The sequence below is a fragment of the Sinohyriopsis cumingii genome, chromosome 11 (assembly GCF_028554795.1).
Source record: "Sinohyriopsis cumingii isolate HCF-2022 chromosome 11, ASM2855479v2, whole genome shotgun sequence".
NCBI lineage: Eukaryota > Metazoa > Mollusca > Bivalvia > Unionida > Unionidae > Sinohyriopsis > Sinohyriopsis cumingii.
In genome coordinates, this window is record NC_142971.1 from 88,587,600 (window position 1) to 88,614,283 (window position 26,684).

The following is a 26,684-nucleotide window of genomic DNA, read 5'->3' on the forward strand; positions in this document are numbered from 1 at the left end:
ATCAGTAAGATTTATATCAACATGAATAATGCTAGTACCAATCAAGATGGTACATTTTGAATGTGGACAAGCTGGTATGAGGACCAATGATTGTTATGATTGTTCTTGTTTCACACTTTTTTTGGATCTTGGAATTTGATTGTTAAATAGTGTCTCGGAAAATAAGGACCATTTTATTTGAAATTTGGGTTTTAACTCCTGACATTAGCACTGATCTGTGATGCCCAAGATGTTAAACTAGATGGTCGTTAGTAATTATGGTTACAAAGGCATAATTGACACACAATTAAGCGGGACCTATTTTCATTATTTCTTAAGACGTCGTTTATTTACAGAATAATCTGATGATTCAGCATTGTTGACTTTGTCTTTGAATTATAACCACAGAATAACCATTATAACAACGATTGATATTTTGTGATTGTTGTCTTTGATGCAGTATAGTTTTCGTTAGTGATGTTGCAGTTGAAATAACACCTTATAATTCCATAAATTTAGTAGTTATTGTTTCATTTCATTCCTCTTTAAGGTATTATGGACCATTCAGTTACATTTTGTGGTGTAAGACCATGACTAACATGCTGCCGAAATCACCATTTATTCTCCATATTTTTTGTTTCAGGTGCGGGTCTGGCATTTGTGGTGTATCCAGATGCTGTGACAAGTCTTCCAGCTCCACCATTTTGGTCCATATTGTTCTTTCTCATGCTTATCACTTTAGGGCTTGATAGTCAGGTAAACATTCTGAAAGAAGACAGAAATAGAATCAATAAAGAAAGAACTATATGTGAAAACAATTTGTGTCATTGTTTGTGTTCTGTTGTTTGGATGAAATAAAACAATTTATCTTCGGTCTCTTATGATTTGGTTTGTTCACTTACAACATTTCTAAATTAAATTATGTGGAGAATGTCCCTTGCATTTTGAACGTATTAGTGAACTTTAAAATAATCTGCAAAGATAGTCTTGTAAATATTGTACAAATACAACATAACGTTCATTATACTGATATTATATATACTAGTCTTGCAAGTCATTTTGTTGATAAACACTACATTAGTAGAAATACTACAAGCTGAGCCAATAAGCAATTGGAAAAAACCTCATGCTTTATAAATGAGGCCTAGGTATAGCATTTATTAAGTTGAAAAATCTACGTGATGTTAACTGTTTGTACTTTGTCACTTATTTTTTAATCCGATTTGTTTAGCTTATGCTGGTTATTATAATTGTGTATTATTATGGCACACTATATAGACTGTTTTATTTATGTCTGCATTACTATAACGTTTGACTGGTTTCTTTATTACAGTTTGCGATGGTCGAAACAGTTCTGACGGGAAGCATGGACCAGTACCCTTATCTCAGAAGTAAAAAAACATTCGTCATCTTAATCATCTGTTGTATTTTCTTCCTTCTGGGCCTACCGTTTACTTGTCCAGTAAGTGACGACGCTAATTTTGATTTCTAGCTCTTTTTTGTTCTGAAAGTAAATGCAAACATTAGTAAGATTTTATTTGGTGCATTATGATTTTTTAAAATTATTTACCCTTAAAACAAAATTGAAACACAAGATACTATTTCAGAAAGCATTGATGGATTCCATTAATAAAAGACAAAATGTAAAAAATAGAATAATAAAACTTAAGACGACTTAAGAACAATCTTGCAACAGAATCTGAGTGAATACTAGCACCAAAATATATATTTTTTAATACGGATGACACTGGTCTACAATTATTTTGCATTCATCTGCTTCAGAGAAAAAATGTACTGTTTATTCTGGATTTTGATGTGCCGAATTTAATCATAATAATTAAAACAACTAATTGGCTACTGTTTCCAAGATATTTAAGCTTTCAGATTTTACGTTTATGTATATTGTACAGATAGTAGAGTTTTAATTATAAATTGTAAACCTGTTTTTTCATGTGTTTATGGTTGCTTTACATGTTACTATTTCATATTTCACCTGTCCTGTTTATGTAACACTTTAAAAAACAGCAAAAGGGTTACATACAAGTTTTATTATGAAACAAAAGGCAAAAAACTATCATGTGTATGCAAGTACATGGTTGAGTCCTTATTCAGTGTCTACTCGACGCTTCTTGACTTCTCTCTTGATTTAATTAAATGGAATATCTCTTTTCTTTGTCCAGCAATAGTCTGCAAGTATTAATGGGCTCCATTTTCCCTGATAGCGTTTCTCCATTGCTGCAATGTCTTGGTGAAATCGATCATCACTGCTCCGCAGACGAGAGTGCAAAAATGTCTTTAGTGATATGTTTCAACCAATACATTTGTATGCATTGAGGAGGTTTTCCACCAACTCCCTGTAGTTGTCTGTATTGTTTTTCCCAGAAACTTTGTAGCCACTAACTGGAACTCTTTCCATGCCTTTTTTTCTTGCCACGCATTGCACGGTCAGATGCCGCGCATTGCAAGGTCACGCATTGCACTGTTAGATGAATCATTTAGAAGAAGTGCGCGAATCTGAGGACCAACACAGACATCTTCCTTTATCTTAGCATCACTTAACCTTGGAAAGATTCCACGTAGGTAGTTGAAAGCTGCTTGTGTTTGTACATGGCCTTAACAAAGTTCTTTATCAGACCCAGCTTGATGTGCAAGGGTGGTCTCAAAATCTTCCTTGATTCAACAAGTGATAGATGTTGAACACTTTTCCTCCCAAGCTCCAATGACGGTCGGAGTGACCAATCTCTCTTGATTTAGTGGGAATCTCTTGGACGACTATCCCATTCGCAGAGGAATCGGCAGTACTTTGAGTATCCGGTCTGCAGACAAAGCAAGAGAACAAGAACCTTACAATCGCCGCTAAACATGCCACTGATGATGGTTATAGTTTATGTACCTCAAAAGTTGTTTCATGTTTTCATAGGTTTCCTTCATATGGACTGCCTGACCAACTGGAATTGATAGCAAACATTGCCATTGCCATTACGCAGCAACAGTGTTAAGACTCGTCTTAGATGAATCAATGAACAGTCTACACTCATCTGGACCACGAAAGATGTTGAGAACTGCCATCACACCATCAGTGTTGTTTCAGGCCATAAGATCACCTTTCACGAAGAAGAATGAGACAAGATCCTTTTGACGGTCACGGAATAAAGAAACCCTAACATCACCTGCCAGGAAATTATACTGCTGTAATCTGAAGCCAAACAGCTCTGCCTTACTCTTGGATACTTCCAAATTCAAGACAAGATCATTCAGTTCGCCTTGTGTTATGAGGTGTGGTTCAGAGGAGGAGGATGGGAGAAAATATGGGTCATGTGACATTAATGGTTCAGGAATAGAAGTTTCATCCTCGTCCTCTTCTTCGTCTGACTCAAGTGAGAATGATTCTGGTGCATCTGGAACTAGCAGTCCTTTTCCATGGGCTACTAGGTGTATAGCTGATAGAATGTTTGGATAATGCACAGTCCACTTTTTCGTCTTTGACACACCTTTCCCAACTGGAGGCACCATGGGGACGTAACAATTGTTGATATGTTCTGTTGGCTGTTTCCAAATCATTGGCACTGCAAAAAGGGATATATTTCATTTTTCCTGTTCAGCCTCTGGCAAAGATTTGTTGCACAAGTGTTACAGCATATGTGTGGGGCCCACATCTTGTCCTGATCTCCAATTTTGCATCCAAAATATAGGTGAAAGGTGAGAGGTATCTCTGCTCACTTTGGCTAAACAGAAATGTGTCCCTTTGCAACATCAAACACTGACATACAAGAAAACACGACACTGTATGATTTCTAGAGCTGATATAGGGCACTTTGTTCAGCAGTGATGTAAACTTAATTATGATTGCATCATCCGTGACTTCTAGGAATAGCATGATATAATTCATATCTTCAAAACTAATCAACAATTGTATGCATCATTTTAGTTCTTATTGACCCAGAATTAGTAACATTTGACTACATTTATTTCGGAAGCATTTTGGTTGTAGACCAGTGTTATTCACTTGCCCAATAATTTAGGAACAATGTAGACCGGCAGTGGTTTGATCGAAAATGTGTGTCAGCATGTTGCCCAATAATTTAGGAACAATGTAGACCGGCAGTGGTGTGATCGAAAACGTGTGTCAGTATGTCTACTCAGCATCAGGCTTTTCTTTGAATGTGTCATAAAGAAACAACATGTATTCGTTTTGATCAAAGTTGGAAGAAAGACCGTTCATACAAAGATGAAGGGCCTAAGACATGCATAAATAGTTCTACTCAACTTAGATTAAATTTCAGGTGTTTTGATCATCTAATGTAAACTCACAGTCCCACATTAGCCAGAATTTGTACTTGAGCCCAAGGTGGAACTTGAGACTGCATAATTTCAGGTCTGACCCATCCATCATAAAAGTGTTCTCAGGGTTACAAGTATGAGATATGACTCCATGTTTATAAATCATACTCAAAATCGACAAATCCCACCTTGTAATTGGTTATAAAAGTTTGGATTAACATTTTGGAGTTGAGTAAAGTTTATTGACTGTGGGATCAAATCTTTTAAAACGTGCTCTGAAAGCTGTTCCAATACCTTTTAATTCTTTTTTGCTATTTTAGGGAGGCATGTACTTGCTGCAGTTGATGGACAATTACGTCGGTGGTTGGACGCTGCTTATTATTGGATTTTCAGAAAACATCGCTATTGCCTACTGTTATGGTAAGGATTTTTTTTTACGGATGCCAAGTGAATAAACAGTGAATGATATACAATTTTTAGCTTTACCCATTTAACATTTAACTTGCATTTGTTTGAACAGGGTAAAATAATGAATATATATGTAATTGAAGCTTTCTCAGATTTTTAAATTATCTACCATTTTATCATATTACAGAGGTTGAAATATGTTAGCCAGTTGACAACAGTTTATATCTTGCATATGTTGCCCAGAATGGAACAAACAATTATAAAAACATACCCATTTTAATTTATACAGTTTGGAAGAAAGACAATATAAGTGTTTGCTTTATGTGTTTTGTTTTGCGAGACATTACCTTTGGGTAATGCTAAACCTTTTGCTACCCGCAGGTCTGACTCGCTTCTTCCAAGATTTGGAGGTGATGCTTGGTAAACCACAGTGGATATGGTGGAAGATATGTTGGTATGGATTAAGTCCAGCAGCTGTTCTGGTGAGATTATCCTATTATTTGTTCAATGCGTTTAACATATTTCAATGGACATGCTTCTCATTATGGTATGACTAAGACAAAACATTCATCATCGCCAACAATACAAGAACATTATTTAGGGTTGAATGTCACATCACCACAATCCAAGACATAATGCCTATTAATAATGAGATGTAAAAAAATGTAAATATGAAAATTGCAATAAACTTAAGAAGGAATTCAAGACATATGTCACATTATAATAAGGTTGAGTTTCAAAGTCTACTGCATTACATATTTACTTACCTACCTATGCATCTACCTACCTGCATACCAAGAAACACATATCTTCAATGACGCAAGTTTGACTGTTGCTCTCTCAATGTAAAATTATTGTGATAGATTTGGCTGACACGAAAGGAAAGTAGTTTTGAGTCAGGTAATAGTTCCGTACATGGAGCTCTGTCTTATTTATGTTTCGCATTATTATTTCAGTTTATTTTTGTGTTCACGTTTGTTGATTACTCACCTTCAAAATATGGAGACTACCTCTACCCTGGGTGGGCGGATGCCATGGGCTGGATAATGGCAGCAGCAGCGGTTTTAGCAATTCCAATAACAGCACTCTACAAAATTTATAAAACAGACGACCCAGCCACCCCTCTAGCGGTAAGACGTAATTTCTTTAGCTAACCATACAGAAGTGCAGTTTAGACAATGAGCATGAGAAAGATCGACTTTCATTCATTGTCATAATCGGCTGTTGAGAGTTTGTGGACATGAATTTTGACTTTTCGTTGTTTTGGTACTGGTTTAATTGTTAATCACTTCTGTGACTTTTGTTTGCTCTACTTTTTGTTCTTCCGATATAAAACTTTGTCTTTAATAAGTATGGTTTAAGATGATTCTGAATAATTTAAATGTGATATAGTATGTTTTGGCTAAGGAATCTCCAAAATAAAAAGTAATAATAAGAAATATTGCATTTACTTATGAGGCAGTTCTTCAGTGGAATGGGTTCTTCCGCTTCAGTCAGGGTCTCAGTTATGTGTTTTCATTTTTAGTTTGGGACATTTTGAAAACCAAAGTACATTTCTTTCTTGTAAATGATAACATATATCTTTACTTTTCTCTCCTGATATGCTATCTCACATCATGGAGGTTTCTTTTCTATTATGTTGTTGACATTCTGTAGCCGAGTATCATTTCTTTTGACAGACATACCAGCTATCATGGTTATAATCTTGAGAGGAATGGTCTGGAGTATTGTTATAAGTGCATTTTACAATGATGTACTATAATTCTCTGACTAGAATTGTGATTTGTTGTTCCATTTTCACATATTTAAACTGAATAATTGTATTTTCTTGGGTGGAGGTGGGCGGCTCTGTATACAGGGAGACATATAATGTATTTAAAACAAATTTGAATTATCTACCGTCATATGAAGATTAATCATTAAAAAAGAAACCAAACGGCAATGACGTTCTTTGCCGCCCAACACCATCCAATATGTGTTAGCAGAAATTTGCCCTAGTGATTTTGCAAGTGGGAATGGATCCTAATTCAACACCATCTACCTCCTCAAGACTGAGAGAGAGAGAGAGAGAGAGAGAGAGAGAGAGAGAGAGAGACGAGATCAGCAGAGAAAGAAGGTTGTTACGCTGAAGATTAGTCTGATATTGATAGTGACTTCCAATAAATGCAAAACAACCGTCTAAACTTACACAGTCAAATTGAAGGAATTCACTTATCAAGTCCTCATAGTAAATGCATATGTCTTCAGTAACAGACTCAGTGTTACAAGAGTTTAAACAACAGCGTCAGTCAAATAGCAAACTCTTTTGCAAATGTCCTTCACTCACAACATTTTGAAAACTCAATTTTGCATTAAATTTAGTACATCTTCTGAATTAACTACTTCAAAAATCTTTGACAAAACTTAACAGTTTGAACAATTGAATGATGAGTTTCACATGATCTATGGAAAAGTCACTCTTCATACAAAACTGCATACCAAAACAGATCTCATCCAGATTAACAACTGTCAGTCAGATTCAATTAGCCCCACCATCTTGATGACTAGAACGTATAGGGAGAAAATAATTCAATGGAAAGATAAAGATTATGGGAGAGCATAAGACAGTTTAACAGGGCCAACAATGAAGATAAATGTAAATCCTTTTGGAACAAGCAGGAATATCCAAATAGATCATATGTGTGGAGTTCCAAAATGCGGAACTGTCAAGAATGGCTCGCCCGTCGTCATACATTGGAAATATACTCGCAAGTGATTGGGGGAAACCTTCGTTCGATGATCTAATATTCCAAGCGGAATCCATATTCAGCCTTATCGCCAGAATCATCTCAATGTTATTACAAGTATCAGAGGATTTCATGGGTGTTGAGCGTGTTATGAGCAACATATCACATAAATGTGCTTGTGAATTATTGGCAGCGCGTCCCACCTATGGTCATCATATTACACCAGACTTTAAGTAACAAATGATCATATGTTGAGAACATTCTGTGTCCTTAAAATCTTCAGAAATAGATTGGTCAGAATGTTAGTGCTAAAACTGGATGTTTTGAATTGAAAGTCGTACTTACATCCCTTGCTGTAATACACTGTATAAGGCTGCACTGCAATCACGGTAAATTGATGACTGGTAAAGAAGTGCGATTTTCCTGCCGAAAGTTATTAATTAGCTTAAACGATTTTATTTTAACTTAATCAGGTATCAAGCATTTTATCCTACTACCTTTTCCTTCTGCAGAAATTACGGTTTCTAATAACACCGACGGCGGAGTGGGGTCCAGCCCTTGTAAAACATAGAGCCCTAATAAATCATGTGCCAGGGTTCATCCTTGATCCTTACGAAGAGAAAGCACGTCATGTAGACCCCAGATACAGAAGCAGATCCTCTATGCCAGTAAGTAGTTGTAAGACTTGAAGAAAATTAGTTGAAAATGCTTTTCTTAAGAAGGTTTCAGTAACTAAGTGGCAGTCATATTTTATATTATTTTAATTCTTTTATTATGTTACTCCTGAAACCCCTGAAAAAAACTTTAAACAAGCCGGTGCTTATATGATATAAGATCGTTACAAACAGAATTACAAAACTAATAAGCTTATACAAATTGTTATTTCCTTTTTGTGTACTTATACAATTCAGATCATAAACTCGGATAAGTTCCACAAGTAATTTTGAAACATTTTCAGTAACTGGAGTCACAGAATTATTGCTCAATATTTTGTATTCCCTCTTTACAAACATACATTGATCATTATAATTTTTTAAACTATTCATTTAAAATAAATTAGTTTGTGGTAATCTTTCAATAAATAAATCTAAAATAAACGTGAATTGCGTTGATATATATTTTACATAGTCGGGCCCAGAAATTGGTCCTTTCATTTGCACTAATTGCACAGTGCAATTACATGTCCTAACAATTGCGTTTTTGTCATATTATTTCAGGTCATTTCTAAACAATGTTTTTTTTTCTTATTCCATATGAAGTGAACCTTTGTTTAGAAGATCATGAAAACAATTTCCACTTCCAAGAAAACTTATAATGTTCGTTTTCCACTATGCAGATTTCTTGGAGATAAAAGCAAGCTACTGTAATTATTTGTTTGTACTTTTTTTAAATCAACACAGAACAGAAAACACTGTGAATTAACAAGAAATAAGTACAACATTTGTACTCCATATGGTGTGTAATTTGAAATTAACATATTAAGTGAACTAAGAATATCTTGAGGAAAGTACTCCAGAACAGCAGATGGTTTATGTGTCCATAGTGATCAAGCCTAAATAACACCACTTTAACTCTCTATAATTCAAATGATTGCTTAATTCCAAATTTTCCAAAAATTGCTCAGGAACCAATATTTTGCCATATAATAATTCCATTTACTTAAAGACGCCTAATCCAGGAAAATTTTATGTGGCACACAAATGAGAAAATGTGAGCCATATTAATCCCTTTTGCCTACAAATGCCATATGAGTGTCCCTTTAAATGTTTGTCTGTTTTACCTCCAAAATAAACTAGAAAAAACTATTAATTCGATTCATTTGCTCTGTGGGTTGAATAATGTGGTAAAGCTAAACAAGATAAATGAATTTAGTCAAAATCAAGGATTTCATCAAAATAAGTTTATCTATAAAAGATTGATTGCTTCTGCTCCACCAGCCAAACGGTTTATTTACTTTCTTCAGCTTCATTAAATAATTTCCACTACATTCTCCAAGTTCAAAGCAAAGTATATTCTCTGTAATCAAAAATTGGACTTTGCCCAGTGAATATAAATTTGTGGATATATTTTTGTCATTTTAATTTTTGTTTTGTCCAATCTATATATCTTTTGATTTAAACATATTAAAGTACAGGTCTGATAATAAGACAAATTCATTAAAAATATTTGTCTTTAAGAACAATGGAGAACCTTCTAATGATAGAACACCCTAATTTTATGAAAGTTGTGCATACATTCTAGTGTTAAAAGGTCAGCGAGAAGTAGAATAAATACACTTAAAGAGTGTGTACAACAATTTCAGAGTATGTCTTAGTCATGGAGTATTGATCTACTTTCTTCCACCTTTATTCTTGTCATTTGTAGATAGCCAAAACAATTTTGAACATGTGCCTGCAGATAAAAAATACGAATCTATAGGAAGGGAAATCATATGACCAGTCAGAGACCTCTTGACATGACCTGTTAGAGATTAAATATGGTGACATTCATGTTACTCACATCGCTTTGCTATAAAGAGAAATGAGTGTGAAAAGTTTAAATTGGAGATATTTATATCTGACTTATCTTTGTTTATAGAGGATTCTATGAAAACTCCCAACTAGTTTCCACATAAATGTAACAAGAAATTTGGTTGGATCAGTGTTTTTCAGCTGCATCCAATCAGACAGCACAGTAGCAGATATTGTTTGGGCTAGCCATATATTCTTAACAGCCGCATATTTTTAAGCAATCGGGTCATCCCCCGGCCATTCTGTCAAGTCCAGAATTTTGACGGATCTGGTGATTCGACTCTGGCAGAGTGCACCTTAAATGCTATGACAGCAAATACCAACCATTTTATGATTGTGACTTTGTCAGATGCCATATTGTGTCATGTGGACAAGCGTAGTTCTGAATATAGTTCTCAATGCCAGCAAATTATGTTCAATGCTTTTTTCTCCTGTTACGTGTTTAGGCTCTAATAAACAGCAACAAAAGAAAGAGTGAAGACAACAAGCTTTGAAAAATATAACAAATAATTTATTTCCCTGGAAAAACATTGTAAAGATGAAAAGAATAAGAACTGACGGTTTTAAGAATCAGTTCCAAAAATAATCCAAGAAAATCCACGAATTAAATTTTAGAAGTCCTAGTAATGAAATGTTCTAATGAAATTTGAGTTTGAGTTCTGACGAAAAAGCCGAAATGGAAGGCGATGACATATATTGTAGTTAGTATGGTGATGTAGTGTCTACAGTTATTTGTTATTCCACAGACAATAATATTCTGGTGTTCAATTTCCGAATAGAATTTGAAGAAATGTTTTTGTCCAAGAATTCTGTATAAGCACTCAAATATTTCTAGGAAAAAAATTATTTTTTAGAATCCAAATAATTTGAATAAAATTTAAAATATAACTCCAAACTGGTCACAAACAAAATGAACACCTTACACCCCAGTGTTTAAAAGCCCAACTGAGATTATTTCTCTATAGGCAAAGGTTATGCAGACAAATAATGTGCAAAACAGATATCTGTAAGAGGGTCGTGTGATCACATTTGAGAACCGTTTAGAAGGTATCCACACAGCTAAGGTCACATATTCCAATACAGCCACAATTTCACTATTATCATTCACACATTAAAAATTAATTGAAAAAAGAAGACGTTTACTTGATTCTCAATCAAGACCAGGAACTAGGTCAGCAAAAGATATAAAGTCCAGTGTTTACAACTAACAGTCAGGTCAAAGTAATTTTTGGAAAATATCAAATTCCTAGTAAACAAAATTACATTACTTTGAAATGTAATGAAATCAAAAATAAAAAGATTTTAAACCTTACAAACAATTAAATTAAATCAAATATAAATGAAATCAAATATACTTAACACTCCACCATGCTAAAGACGTTGAGGATGTTTCCTTTTTAGCTTAAGGCTGATGTTGCTGATTGTATAGATTATGCCTCTAGAAAGTTTTCATTTTTTTATCTATACGGTGCAATCAGTGGCTATCATTTATAGGCCAACATTGGTCCCATTATCTGAATTGTTTTTATTCTTATTTTTCTTCCCCTTTCAGACTGCATCCAGTCAAGTTTCCATTATATCAAAGAGTACCGGGCCTAGATATAATTTTAGTAACGATGTATCATCCCGATCTAATATTAGCATGTCCACGACTGGCATTTCCGAAGTTTCTGTGGTAACTCAGCTTACAATGGAGTCCTATGTCTGATGAAAAAGCTGATATTTTTATTGAATGTTTTTATGATATTTTAATGTAGGACATCACTTGAAGTGGTCTCAGTTGCACGTACCCAAAAAAGTATTCTTTGTTTACGTCGAACCAACAGCAAGTAGTCACTTTATTTAGGAATGAATCATGTGTAAATAATTTGCAAGGTTTTCATATATGCAGTTAAAGGTTGTTACCTAAAGTGCTGCTGCATTTTCTTGTGTGATATATTTTTGGTCGACTTTTGATATTATGAAATGTCATTTTTGAGAATGTTTTTTTTTTGTATTTTGAACCTTTTGCCTCAGTATTTTGAATTCATTGTTATTATTGTGCTCTTCCAGATTTTTTACAATATTTTTAATATAAATGTATGATATTTGTTTTCAACCAAACTGCAAAGTTTCTAAAATTAATGGCTATTTGAATATGATTAAGCTGGCCATAGCTCGTTTGAAATGTGCATTTGTCATGGAAGCACTACTAAGGCACTGCAATTCATAGTTTCATATGATGATATAATTCAGGAACTTTTCTATTTAAAAATCACATCAAACTGTTTCTGTTGGGTACTGGTTCTCTTCACCTCAAGGACCAAATTATGTTAGTATCCGAGCCATTGAAAATATCCAGATCAACGTTTCAACTGTATTGTTGCATAGTTGATTTAATTTCACTGTTAATGTATCAAATACAATATTCCATTGTTTTATAAAAACAGGGTGGAGGTTCAGAACTAGCCTTCACAGTGTCTCAGAGCTTGGGTACATTTTATGAAATGTCTTAGAACCCTATTAATTATGCATTAGCTTATTGATTGCTTTCAAATTGTGCATCACATGACGAACAAAAAATATTTAATTTTGTAGGAACTGATATGCATTTTAAGTAAGATGAACTTCGTCGGTTGGTCAAATTATCAAGTTAATAGGCAAATTATCAAGTTATCTGACGAATTGGAATGTGTTTCAAAGGTCTCTATAAAACTAGTACTTGCTGTATTTTGGTTACAAACCATGGTACATGATCTAGTACTTTAGTTTGTTATCAGCCACTTCAACAATGTTTACATAGTCATGAAAGGCTTAGTATAATTTACTGATGAAAATCGTTTTAGCCACTATTGTAATATGTTTTGTTGTAGTTTTCAAACTTATGATGCCACTTCAGTCCCTCTTGTAAGGCTACATTTAATTTTCTATCACTTTAAAATGACAAAAGATTCCATAACTCTGTAAAGGTAGATTCTGATTGCCTATGCTACCCTATTCTATTCTTCATTTTTAGATTCTTTTGGAAGGGTTTGTCTTTTCAAGTTGTGTGCAATGTTTCATTGTTATGTATTTAGAACTTTAATTTTAATTGGCAGAATAAAACCATTTTGGTACTGAGATGCCATTAAACACTAATACAATTGCACACTTATTCAACGGTTCCTGAAACATTCACTTAGTCTTTTTACTTCTCATGCTGTTATGATGTACAATTCTATATGAATCTTTGTTTTAACATTGTGAGAAAATGGAGGGGGGGTAAAATCAAATGAAATTTGTGCATATAATGATATGAGCGCAGATGTTTGTACGTCTTAAAATTCAGATTTCTTGCGATATTGGTTTCACCATCTGCCATTCGTTTATAATGGTAAGTGTGTTCTTAGGAAGTGTGGAAATTAACAACAAAATAATGACTCAACAGAAAATTCTACAAAAATCTACTTTCCCTTTATCACCCCCAATCCAAATATAAGCCACGTATATCTCATGTCCCACTAGGCTGAGACAATGTTGTCAAGTCCATGATTGTTTCGAATGATGGTAGCCTGGTCACATGACTGACCTTGTTTATATATCGCCTTCTGCTAGAAATATGGCTGGCAACAAAAGTCATTGTATTGAAGTCTTGACTGAATGTTACAATCATTTATAACTTGTTCATTGGTATAATTGATGATAGGTTAAAATATATTAATTAAATTATAAACGAATATTGAATGTAGTTAAAAATCTCCAGTGAATAAATAATAGGGAAATCAGATTTGTACTTCAGTAAAAATGGAAACGAAGGAGTAAAAGAAAACGGAAGAATGATTTTCCAGACATCATGCAACGCATTTAGATGGTACAAGATATATAATTTTTATAGCATGTGCATAAAAGATTGGCAACTAACATCATCAATCATGTGCAGACACAAAAAGGATAAAATTCTGCAAAGAAATGATCTTAAATAAATAATTGTAACAAAAAAGAAAGCAAACCCAAAACAAATATTGTCCATAAAACAGCAGATGGCTTTGACAAACACAATAACAATATATATGAGAACAGAAACCTGGAAGAGTCTATAGTTGTTGGACCAGAAGAGCGAGCTATCAATATTGCATGATGTCATTTACCCACAAGACATTGCGCTATTGGCCATATTGTTTTCAGACAAATATGATACCGGGCTCAACAAACCTTTTTGTTCTTTTCATCTTTTTGCAAATGATAACTTTTGTGTGACTTTAGAATAATGGTTGTAAAACACTGTTTTTTATGGTATATACCGTACTGACTCTAACTTGCAAAGGAGTTCACGGACTGTATGTTGGTGCCTGATGATGTCAATGAATTTTTGTTTCTTGATATTTTCGTAATTGGCATCTGACATGCACTTCGGGTCATTATTTTCTTACGTCCCTTGTTCTATTCACAATTGCTGGCTGCTGAATATTATAAAAGGGGACTGGGGATGTCTGACTCTAATGGACTTACTTGAATGCTTGGAAATTCAAGTTTTGAAGAGTGAGCATGATATTTAGCACCTGCATTATCTCTTCAGAGAATAATTGGATATAAAAATTAACCATTGTAAATATGTAAATACTTTTAGAAAACTTGTTATATTAATATTTTTAAGATTTCTGATACGTTGATGATTTGGCATGTTATTGGTGTCATTTTGTAGATTGCAAGCCATTTTTGGGCCCTCCCAAGAGAGCTTACATCATTATTCGCGAGAATACCTGAATCTCATTTTATATATATCAGTAGACACAATATGTTCCTTTGGATGTTGTTTATCGCAAAATTGATACCATTTACAGTATTTGCTGAATATAGGACTTGAGATAGATGATAAATAAACTAGTTAGTCCACATTCATTAACACCTAAATTATTGTCTTATTTATTATTCACGTGTTGCTTAGCACCAAGGAAAAACGGTACTCTAGTTTAATTCTTTTAGGTCCATTCAGCCTTTGCATGTTATATTTCCAGAGTTCGTAAAGATGCATTCCATTCACATATGATTATAGCATGTAGCTCAGATGATGGATGAGCTGAAGAAAAAACAAAAATATAAGTCAGAAGGAGATAGTGATGGGGATTGGTGTATTTTTTAATTTAAAAAAGTGGTAGTTTATAACCATATATTAGAGAAATAGCTAATGCTATCTTTAAGACTTCACTTATTTACCCATTGATACCTGGGATAATTTTGTCTAATATATATGGTTGACTTTGTAAATACTCGAAATGCACATAATTGTTAAAGTAATGCAATGCGTAATATCACCATTGGGATTGTTGTTTATTTTTCTATTCTTAAAATTATTTTTATTGAACTGTTAATGTTTTATGTATTGTTTATGAGTCTACAATGAATCTTGAATAAGTCACATAGGCCTAAGTATTGAACAATATTCATTATAATACGCTTGCTTGAATATGCTTTTTAACAACAACATACGTAACACATGTGACTTTGGAATCTACACAAGCTTTGGTAGTTAAAAATTAGCTTACGTGCTGCGTTTGACTAATGTACTTTGCGGCTTTTATAAATTAAATGATTTTTTACAAATCATTTAATTCTTACATTAGTGAAATTGAATTTCAGAAAAAGATGCATGTTCAGGACTTTCCAACAGAAACTTTGAATTATTCGAGTTTTGTACATATGTTACTTAATTTTTTTCCACATGATTTTTTAGTTTAATAGAAACTCTTTATTGTGTTCTGTAAGGGTATGCAATATTTTCCGCTGCTGTTCATTTGATTTTTGTCAATATCATAACCTATCATCGAAAACTTAGGTGATTATAATTTATGCTGCACAGATGTGGACATTGCATTTGTTGGTTCATATGTATGTTTTTGTTTTTTGGATATTCAGGTAAGGAAAAGTTAAGTTCAGTCACTTTCATATTTGCAACTTCAATTTTATTGTAGATTTGGAATGAATAAAACTGCTCCTGCTTGGACACTACACTTTTTTTTTAGATGATTACTCAGCAATTTAGGTAAACAGTTTTATAATAGGTAGATATGAGAAAATAGGGCTAAATAACACCCTTTATATTGCATATAAATTATAACATACAAACATTTACATGCACCAACAATAAGGAGTAAGCTTTGTAGTTAGAGTTTATTACTTTGGCAACTGTAATCACATCAGACAAGACATATTTTTCTTTTACACAGGACCATTTTTTTGAATAAACATTAATAAGCCTAAAGGATACCATAAGAAAATTTATGTTTCTAAATTTGTGGTGAACAAGAATGATGCAGTGATATCAACATCTTAATGAGGAGTTGATTAAATAAATAAGTAAAACAACGAAGAATAAATGTCGCAAATGTCATGCATGAATGTAGCCTAGGTTGTACAATTTCCATTGAAAGGAATTATCATTGACTTCAAGACCATTTCTACGTGTCAATAGGTACGTGTCCTAATTTAAAAACTAATAACGGCAACTATGTTGTCCTGGGATGCATGACATACTGATGTTCTAGCATAGAAGGTCTTGGAGATTTTAAAAGAGTGCATCTTATATTTGTAATGAATGATTTTGTATTTTACGAATAAAAATTTTAAACTTTTTTTGCCTTTATCATTGTTTTGTATGCCACTTTGGATATATATATATATATATATATATATATATATATATATATATATATATAGTCTCACATGGATGACACCTGATGAGGCTAGGGAACATTTTCATGAATCATTACGGTATCTGCCATGTTTAAGGAGTTTTAAAATTAACTACTGACAGGGAAATATGATTTGCATTATTCGTTATTACCTTTTCAGATATTGTGTGTTCAAAAATCCGTTCTTACTTTTCTACGTCAATTATGTATTTCCACATTGCTTTACTATCAGGGGTAATGATTTTAACGACTTCTACAATTTTTATTATCATATATTTTATATTTAATCCAATTAATATTAAAGAATTTATTAGTTGTTTTTGATATCAAGATAGAAATAAAAAGTGTATAATCTTTCCACTCGATGTTTTTGAATTCATATACTGGTAATGTACTTTCTTCTTCTTCTCATTATTATTATTATTATTATTGTTATTATTATTATTATTAACTCTGATGGGCAAATGAGGTGGTGACTGAAAGTTATTTTTATGCCCTTCCAAAATTGTTAAAAGGGTATGTATTATTGATTGTTCATCTGATGAAATATTTAGACCACTGTGGAGAGGCATTTATGTTTCAGGACTTTATTCATAATTCAGCTGAAAAAAATAAAATCTTCAGAACCTTTGACTTTTTTTCAATACTAATCACCTAATACTCTTTTAGTTCTACACCGTTTCTCTCTTTATAGTGAGAGTGATGGCTTTTTGCTTTTCAGCATTATATGATTCTTGAGAATAGCACACAATATGTCATGAACATGGCAGAAATATGAAAACAAGTATTCTATAACGAAACATAAATTCACATCAGTCTCTATGAAAACATGGAACTGAGGGTTGAAACAGAATATATAACCCGCTTTCTTATTTCAAACGCTGACTATACACCTTTTGCTAGTTCTGAAATTTTTGGGGGGTTTCTTCTTTCATTTCTAGCGAGTATAATGCATCAGCGTTCACATTTTATCGTGGATGGATATTTCCAATAATATGTATCCATGGAAGGACTTTCTTGACAAAATAAAATACAATATGGTGTTCATCTTCAACAGAATTTGATCACGCAGTAAACATGTCCTAATGTTTTTATCAATAAACCACTTGGCTTTATGCGTGTTCGGAGAATTGTCGGTCAATCACTAAAAATCAAAATGAGATTACCACTACTTAGTGTAGATTATTTACATAAACCAGCAAGTGGAGAGAGGCATTTTAAATAATTACGGAAGTTAGAAAGAAATTATGTTTTTAAATTTAACTGAATTGTTCTATCATCACTTTTAAAGAAACAGATGGTATTTTGGCATGTTCTTCATGAAAATACATTCTTGCTCTAGAAATAGGACACTCAAAACTGTTAAATACCCGTGGCTCTTGTCATTAATATCAAATACTTTACCGTCTACACTTGCTCTAGAGCCAGGCTTGACTTGGCGAATTAATATGCCCATCCTTTCGACCTTCTTCCTTTCATATGCGGTAGGTCTTAAATGCGCACTACTTTTTTTTTACGAAATGGACTGAAATGGAATTGTGGCATCCGAAATGGAATGATAAAACTATTTTTTTATTGTATACCTTTGAAATTAATGACATAAATATAAATATAATATTATGGTCAAGATATTGCACAAATTTACACGGTTTGATCATATTGTACCAAATTTTGATAAGAATTATTGTAGATAAAAGGACATTCATTATTCGAAAACGATTCCTTACTTAAATGTAAAACAGAATGAAATCATCGTAAAACATACCTTTCTTATTAATTTTTCAAAATTGTTAATATTTTGAAAGCAATTTTACTTCCAGTTAGCTTCATGAAAACATTAGCTTATTTGACTGTAAAGGGTAAAAAGCAGTCATCACTTAAATTTTGTTGCAAAATGGAAAATTGGCATGCGAAATAAAACACTGCCAATTAGTAGTTGCCGATTCTTAAGTTACTCAATCAGTAAAATCATGAACGTACAAAATATTTTAGATACGTAAGTTTAGTTATAAGTATTTCATTTAAAGTTTTTCCTAATTCTTAAAAATGTATATTCGTAATGTAAAATTTAAAATTGAATCATATCTGTGAAAGTTAAATCGGTTTGAGAAATGGAATCATAAATTAAATAACGCTTCCAATTATTATTTGAACCTGAGTCAAGTATGTTACTAATATGTTTTCTACTGTAAGCATAATAATAATACTGATTACAGACATAATTCAATTTCGTATGTCGAAATTCAATTTTTCATCACGAAGCTGGACACGTTACGTTCATGTAAATTGTACAACGTTTAGTATATTAGTTTATGATGGAAGTAAATAAGGTATTATTAATCAAGATAATCTGAAAAGGTAAAAAAGTGAAACGATTTACTTAGTTACCTATCCTACCTACTCTATTTGTGTGTGTGTGTGTGTGTGTGTGTGTGTGTGTTCTTGATAGTGCACGTCGCCATCTACAACTTCTTCTTGATGGTATATGTTATCATCAACAACTGTTGTTGTTGTTGTTATAGGGTTTAACACCATTTTTTCAGCACATGTATATTGCGGCCATTATTAATGGTGGAGGAAGAACCCGAGAAAACCCCGGAAAAAAACACCGACCTACGAGAAGCTACCGGCAAGCTTTCACACATATTCACACTGGCTGAGCCCGAGACTCGAACCCACGCAGTCAGCAGTGAGATGGCAGTGATCCGTGACGGAGAACGCTTTAGACCACTCGGCCATTCGAAAGAAAGACCCTGCATAATTAAACAAACTTATGATTTGCACAAACATGATGCGCCCATTCAGCAAACACGGAATCATGCACTGACAGAACGAGCAAAAACTTAACCAGTAGCAGCAGTCACCCAAGGCAATATACATACGACCTCTTCAGTTCAGACTATGCAAACTTTGTCCGATATTTGTATTCCATCATTTGAAACAAAGCTAATGTAAAAATATATGTATGCAAACAAACTACATGGAAAATTGTACTAAAATGCACTTTGCATCTAGTTCAGGGCAATATATTATTTAGTGGGAGATCCAAATTGTTCTTACGCTTCGTGTCTACTCAAGCTCTCATAAATCTTAAAGTAGAAGCATGCTAAATATTTTACAAATTTATTTGTAGTTGTGAAACGTCTTCAAAAGCATAAGAGGTTTTAAATTTATCTACATTTTACAATTCAAGTAAAGAGTGGTATTTTTCAGTGAGTGTACGTTAAGTACTCGAAATATTTCTTTGTCCAATAACAGCAGTGTTTTAAGTGGTTTATGACTCAGTACAAGATCCTGGAGAAAACAATCTTATATGAAGAAAAGGAAAGGCATAATTATTGCATGTAGTTACATAATTTCTAAAAGAACAATTACTTTTGAGAGAGAACAAATATTTGTCAGTCGGATATTTTAAGAAAAATAATGAAACGTTCATTTTATACAATACAACTAATTTGCTATGAATATTTCTATTGTCTATGTGTCTGATTGTTATTCTGTCAGTTTGACCTACATATGCATTTGATGTGATTTTATTTTATGTCCCTATTGATTCATGCAATAATTCTATGTATGTATGTATGTATGTAGGTATGTATGTAGGTATGTAGGTAGGTAGGTAGGTATTTAGGTATGTATGTATGTATGTATGTATGTATGTATGTATGTATGTATGTATTATTATTATTATTATTATTATTACAATCAGGTATCAAATAATTCCAAAGCAAAGCTAACAAAAAAGCGTCACAAATACTCTTTTGTCTTGACGAGTCAGATTACAGCATGCATGGACATGTCAGTCCTTGCTGCTTTGTGACACTTGATGCAGCCTGCATGGACATGTCAAACCGTATTAATATAGAAATATATGTCCTCTACGCATTCCATTCAACAGGCAAAAGGTTAAAACTTTATGTTTTGTCCAGATATTACTCGCTATAAAGGTAACGCGTTAATCTTAGGAAACTGAACATATTACTTTCAGAAATAGTTACACGTTATATTTTTCTATGTAGTGTTTCCATTACAACATGTGACAACTGGGATTAATAATCATTTAAACCAAATACTTTGACACCTGCGTTGCCACTGCCAACATATCGAAAAAGAATACTCATAAAAATGATAGTATCACTGGCAACATATTACTAACCACGTGACGTACCCAGCGGCGTCAGCATATCTCTATCTCTGTTGGTCAGTTTTACAATCATAGGCCCAGACAACTAGATAAGTACACATTTGGATCAACTGAGATAAAACACATAGGCTGAGTGACCAGCCAATATAAAGAGAAAGGACTTCAGTCATTACCATATTTAAAAAGGATCTGTTTTAAACTCTTGTTTAGGTTTTATAAAACATAAACAGAATGAAACATAAAGCATATTTATTAATATCTCCGTTTATAGTTTTGTTATATTTTGGTGACTATTATTTGATAATGTAGTGTCGCTGCTGGCAAGATATTTCTGAAACTAAGTAATTAGCCAATGACTCCAGGCTGACTTCATGGTATGCATGGAACTGGATACCATCAAAAAATTTCTTTTACCTAGGTATACCGCGGTAATTCTAAACATATCGCGATACGTATCACAGCACATCTCAGTTACGTTGGGGACGAATGGTTGAATTTTCTGGGTCATGGGCTTGACACTATAACGAATTTTTGTACGTTAATAGCTTTGAAAATATCTCGCTTTAATTTCGCAATTTATAGCAAACTGACACCACATTTTATTCATGGAATAGCCAGAAGAATATAATTAAACTGGGAAAAAATAAAATAAAACATCATAGTTCAGCAGAAAATTTCATCCTCTCCCAATTAAAGTGCCATTACATTATAGTAGATGCAACTGCTATGTTTATGTTAAGGGCTGTATAAATTGTAATCTAGAAACTGTTACTAAAGTGGGTTGATTAATCAGTGTATTCAATATAGCTGGCATCCTGTGAAAGTCTTTTTGCAGACATTAGAGAGCATATTAATAAAAAGTTGAGGTGCTGGCACTGAAGCCTAGAATTTACTGGCTAGACTTGGCAGGGAAACCTTGGGTGGGATGCCAACACCCGTGCAAGAAATTTATAAGAGAAGGCCAGTAAAACATAAAACACTTACTAACAAACGAGAAAATATTTAATGGACTTGCGAAATTACGCAAAATTAAAACTGAAAACAGCTGTTCTCCTGAAAATTTTAGGACGATTCACTGTATTACGCATGGAGACATGTACTTAACACATTAACATATGCTTGTATATAACTAAAATAACATTCTCTTTAAATCCGAAAATTTTCCAAACGTTGGATATGGCTTGAATATTGTTCACGACATCTTATTTGGCCATCACAGTGGCATAAAAGACACGTGTCAAACTGGCATACAAGACACGTGTCAAACATGTTATTAAATTATCTTAAATATGATTATATTAGCAATATTCAAAATTAATTTTTGACAAATACTACTCATTTGTAAAATAATAATAATAATAATATTTAAATTATTTTGTCATAAAAGATGCAAACTTCTTATAATATAATTCAATTTGTAACAAAATTAAATAAACCAGTAGAATTCTAGCCCAGTATTCTCATTGAGTGACTGCGAGCGTAGGAATTTTCCTTGTGTCGCTTCATTGGACTGATAATATGCAATACAGGTCCTATTCAGAAAACAAAAAATAATAATTTCCAAGTCCCTTCTGCTAATATTACCTCAATATGGAAACATGTGAAAGCATCAGTTGTTTATATAAACTATCTCGTATCTCCACTTCTGTAAAAATCAATGAAACTGACCAAGAAATTATTGCTTAGATTAAAAAGTGAAGCTATGACATTGGATATCAACTGAGGTTAGTGGCTAACCGACACTGTACACTGAAAATTTGTTCATTTTTCTTTCCAAAGACTTAAAGTGAAGAAAGAAATATAAGAAAGAGTTGATACGAAAAAAGAAAATCATCACCACTATTTAATCAGGTTGAGGGAATGTAAATTAGATTTAGCGAGGTCAAACAACAAGCCGGAATTATACAAACTAAGTGAATTATTTCCATTTCTTCAGTTCACTGAATGAGTATCATTGCATCATTTTTAATATTGCTGTATAGCTTAAAATTAGTCAAACTTTGACTCATTACTACCCAGAAAATACTTAGTTTAAGCTTGTAAAGGTTACTCTCTTACAAATGCCATAGCTTTAGCATGGTGAATTAATATTTTTTTCAAAACATTTCAAAACACAAACTCGGATCTCCAAGGCACACTTCCAATGGCAGATGGTGGATATATTTCTACAGAGAGTAATGGTTTGAACCAACAGAAAGTTTAAAAATCTCTTCAATGGAAACTGAATAGGTATCACCCTTCTGATTTTGCACAGTCTTGCACTGTGCAATTCTATCATTTCAGATTTTGACTGAAGTAGTTTCGCACAACCACAGTTTGATATATGCATCTGACAGTACGGGCTTCATGTACAATGTGACACATACCATTCATGTTATGTTAACCAAAACACCTATGCATGAATTGGCGGAAAACGCCTATGTATTGCCTTCGCGGAAAATGCTTCAAAGAAACGCGGTTCCTTTGAGGATTAACTTAGCGTTGATCGGTATATTTTGAGTTTAAATGTATTGTCTTGTACTCGATAATAATTTTATAACAGTACGAAAAACAAACAAAATAAGCCCAAACTTATCAAACGTTGGAAATTCGATTTTCGGAGCACCTGAATATAAAGCTTCTGAAACAGTGTTGAATTTTATGTCTCAGTCTAATTATAATTATAAAAGCACACCGAAAATTGTTTTAACGCCGTCTCTTTCTCAACAGACCCCCCCCCCCCCATGCCCTCCCTCTTTATTTTCATTGCACCCACGTGCATACAGAACATTGGTTACGGTTCCCTATCTCTTCTCTATATTTTTTTTTATTCTACTCCTCGCAATTTAAATTTATGTTTGAAGCAATATTTTCAAAATAAAGTTTCAATGACACTAATGGAGCCAAAAGAGAACAGCAGTGGAAAGTACAAACAATATAAACTGTATAATAAGCAATGATTATATCCTTTCATACATACATACATACATACATACATACATACATACATACATACATGCATGCATACACGCATAAATACACATACATACATACATACATACATACATACATACATACATACATACATACATACATACATACATACATACATACAAAAACAGTTATAAGAAAAGAGTGAAGACAACAAGCTTTGTAAAATTTAACAAATGATTTATTTCCCTAGAAAAACAAGGTACAAATGAGAAAACGAACTTAGGGTTTTAGGAATCAAATCCAAAATTAATCCAAGAATTAAAAAATAGAAGTTCTAGTAATAAGATATCCTCATGAAATTGAGTTCGAATCCCGATGAAATCCAAAATGGAAGGCGATGACATATGATGTGGTCAGCGTCGTCCTGATGTGTCAACAGTTCTTTGTTAAATCACAGAAAATAATATTCCAGTGGTCGAATTCTTTGTAAATTTCGATAACTGTCCTTGTTCAACAATTAATTTAGAGCACAAGTATTTCCAGGGAAAAATAAACTCTTAGAATCCAAATAATTTGAAGAAAAATTGAAAAAATTTATCATTCACACTGGTCACAACAAAACATACATACATACATACATACATACATACATACATACATACATACATACAAATCCAACAAATTCTCACTCATCCTTTTGTCTTTGATGAATGATATATTCGCTATACAGATTAGGTTTTTATATCGGATATATTTCAAATATCAAATGTGCAACAGTTCTGGACACTAATAACCGTTCCCTATTTATGTGATTGGCCGAATGGGCTGACTGGTATGTTTCCAGATCGGCATGCTCAAGGAACGATACATAAGAAGAAATACCAGGACATTTATTTTCTAATAAATACAAAGAAATGAAGCTATGGAAAAGATATCAAGCCCTGCAAGCATGTTTCTCTCCAGGAACAGTAATGTTAGTTTGATGAATTGAGACATTTAAGCGGAGCTGTCCTTTATTTATGTATTCCTATCACGTCTTTGGTCAATTAATTTTCCAGTGTCAGGTTCGAGCCTATCTTTTTCGCTAAGAATTGTTTACATATATGACTACCCTATCCATGCTTATTGTTATATCAATAAATAACTGTTGTTCATATATTAAGACAAACAAAAACAACTGCTTACTTCTATACAAAAATATGTTTTTGACTTAAGAACTTTTAATGAAAAGCAATAAAATTACTTCTGCCGAATTGAATTAACCCAATAATAACATTTTGAACAAGAAAATCAAACTTTAGGTTAACTTAAATATCAATGAATTTCTAAGCAATATAATGAAAGATTTAACAATATTGTACTTGTTTCAGAGATTTAGAGAACTTTAATACATGCAGGTTTATGAAATTTCTGTGTAAGCACTCCTCAAAATATTTCAAGAGAAAAAAGAATTAATCTTTTTGAAATCCAACTGATTTGAAGAAAATTATAACTCTAAATCTGGCTACAACAAAATAAATTGACGTCAGTGTAAAAAGCCCAAAACTGAGACATCTCTCTCTACGCATTTCTGTTAAAACTAACAAATGCGCAGTAATGGAAAAACCGGAATTGCGAAATCGAAAATGGGGTCACGTGATCGTGTTTGTGTCACGTACACGAAAAAATGACCCTGACGAAAACCAATCATTTTAAAATAAAATAGAACTTGTTTACGAAGGTTGCCACAAATTCTGAAACAGGGTCGGGATTGAGATCAACACCTGTTGTTTGCGAAAGAATGATTCAGGTCAACTGATTTTCTGGAAAAATATCATCTCCAGTGAAAATGTTTACATTATAGTAGCATAAAATAGAATAGAAAATTTGAAACTGACAAACAATTAAATTAAAATAAATATGAATTAAATCAGATATGTGTAACATTAAGTTGTGCACACTTTAAACATAATGCGAAAGAATAATTTTCCTCTGAAATAATTAGCCTCCAAAATTGTTAGAAGTATCATCAAAAGTACATAACATGATGGAATAACGCGTCCATCTTCTTTAGAATCTACTGCAAACATTGCTTCCTTTATGAACTTCGATTGGGGGATGTGATAAGTCTGAAAAATCTCGAAGTCTTTGGAGTAATCAGATACATGATTGACACTAGACTTATTACTCTCTAGGGGACTCTCTTCCGTCATCCCTGTGTGTAATATGTCGGTTATTAGCCGAATATTTTATCTCATGTCATCTTATAACCACTACATATATACACTCGTACGGGTGTGCACACACACACACACACACACACACACACGCACGCACGCACGCACACACACACACACTCATACATACATACATACATACATACATACATACATACGTACATACATGCATACATATATACATGGAATAATCACTATTAAAATAGCTGTGTTAGTTATACATTTTCTCCATTTCACTATATTTTCATGAATTTCAGTGCATTAGTAATAAGTTCAGATGCGCCAAGATTATTTACTCGTGTTACACACTTACTTGGACCCAACCAACACACACATACAAAGACTCAATATTTTGAGTTTACTAATGACAACTCACCGATACGTCATTAAGCGAAATAGTAATAATAATAATAATAATAATAATAATAACGATAAACGAGTTACCATTATCAAATTGCTACAAATTGGTATATTTTCCAGTGTACTATCATTTTCACGCAAGGATGATGATTTAGAATGTTAGTCCAAGCTGTTGGCAACTGGTCCCAGCTTTAGACTATAACAAAACCTCTTTAAAAACAACTACTGGGATTAAATTTAAATATATATTTTTCTGTCATTTCACACGAATCAATAGATCTTGAAAGTTTCATACATTTTGATACGTTAGAATAGACATGGGAGAAGGTAAGAACACGTTTCTGAAACTCAATCGTCATATTTTCTCTGCTTTGAACTAACGTTCGTTTAATTCTTGCGGTGCATGTACGTGAAGCAAAAAATTCCGTTCATTTTTCTGCTGTACTCACGTATTTAAAAGAAATATATAATTATTATTATAAGAGTATTGTTATTTGATT

General features: G+C 33.0%; 1 protein-coding gene across 1 annotated transcript in view; it reads left to right on the forward strand.

The window, feature by feature from the left end:
• Window positions 1–16,491, forward strand: part of LOC149788938 (sodium-dependent proline transporter-like) — a 59,146-nt gene extending 42,655 nt beyond the window's left edge. The window contains exons 10-16 of the mRNA XM_089975083.1: window positions 623–735; window positions 1,313–1,441; window positions 4,581–4,680; window positions 5,050–5,150; window positions 5,625–5,798; window positions 7,907–8,062; window positions 11,457–16,491. Of these exons, the coding sequence (XP_089831209.1) occupies window positions 623–735; window positions 1,313–1,441; window positions 4,581–4,680; window positions 5,050–5,150; window positions 5,625–5,798; window positions 7,907–8,062; window positions 11,457–11,612 (929 nt within the window). The 3' untranslated portion in view covers window positions 11,613–16,491. The remainder of the gene's footprint in view (window positions 1–622; window positions 736–1,312; window positions 1,442–4,580; window positions 4,681–5,049; window positions 5,151–5,624; window positions 5,799–7,906; window positions 8,063–11,456) is intronic.
• Window positions 16,492–26,684: the final 10,193 nt, after the last annotated feature.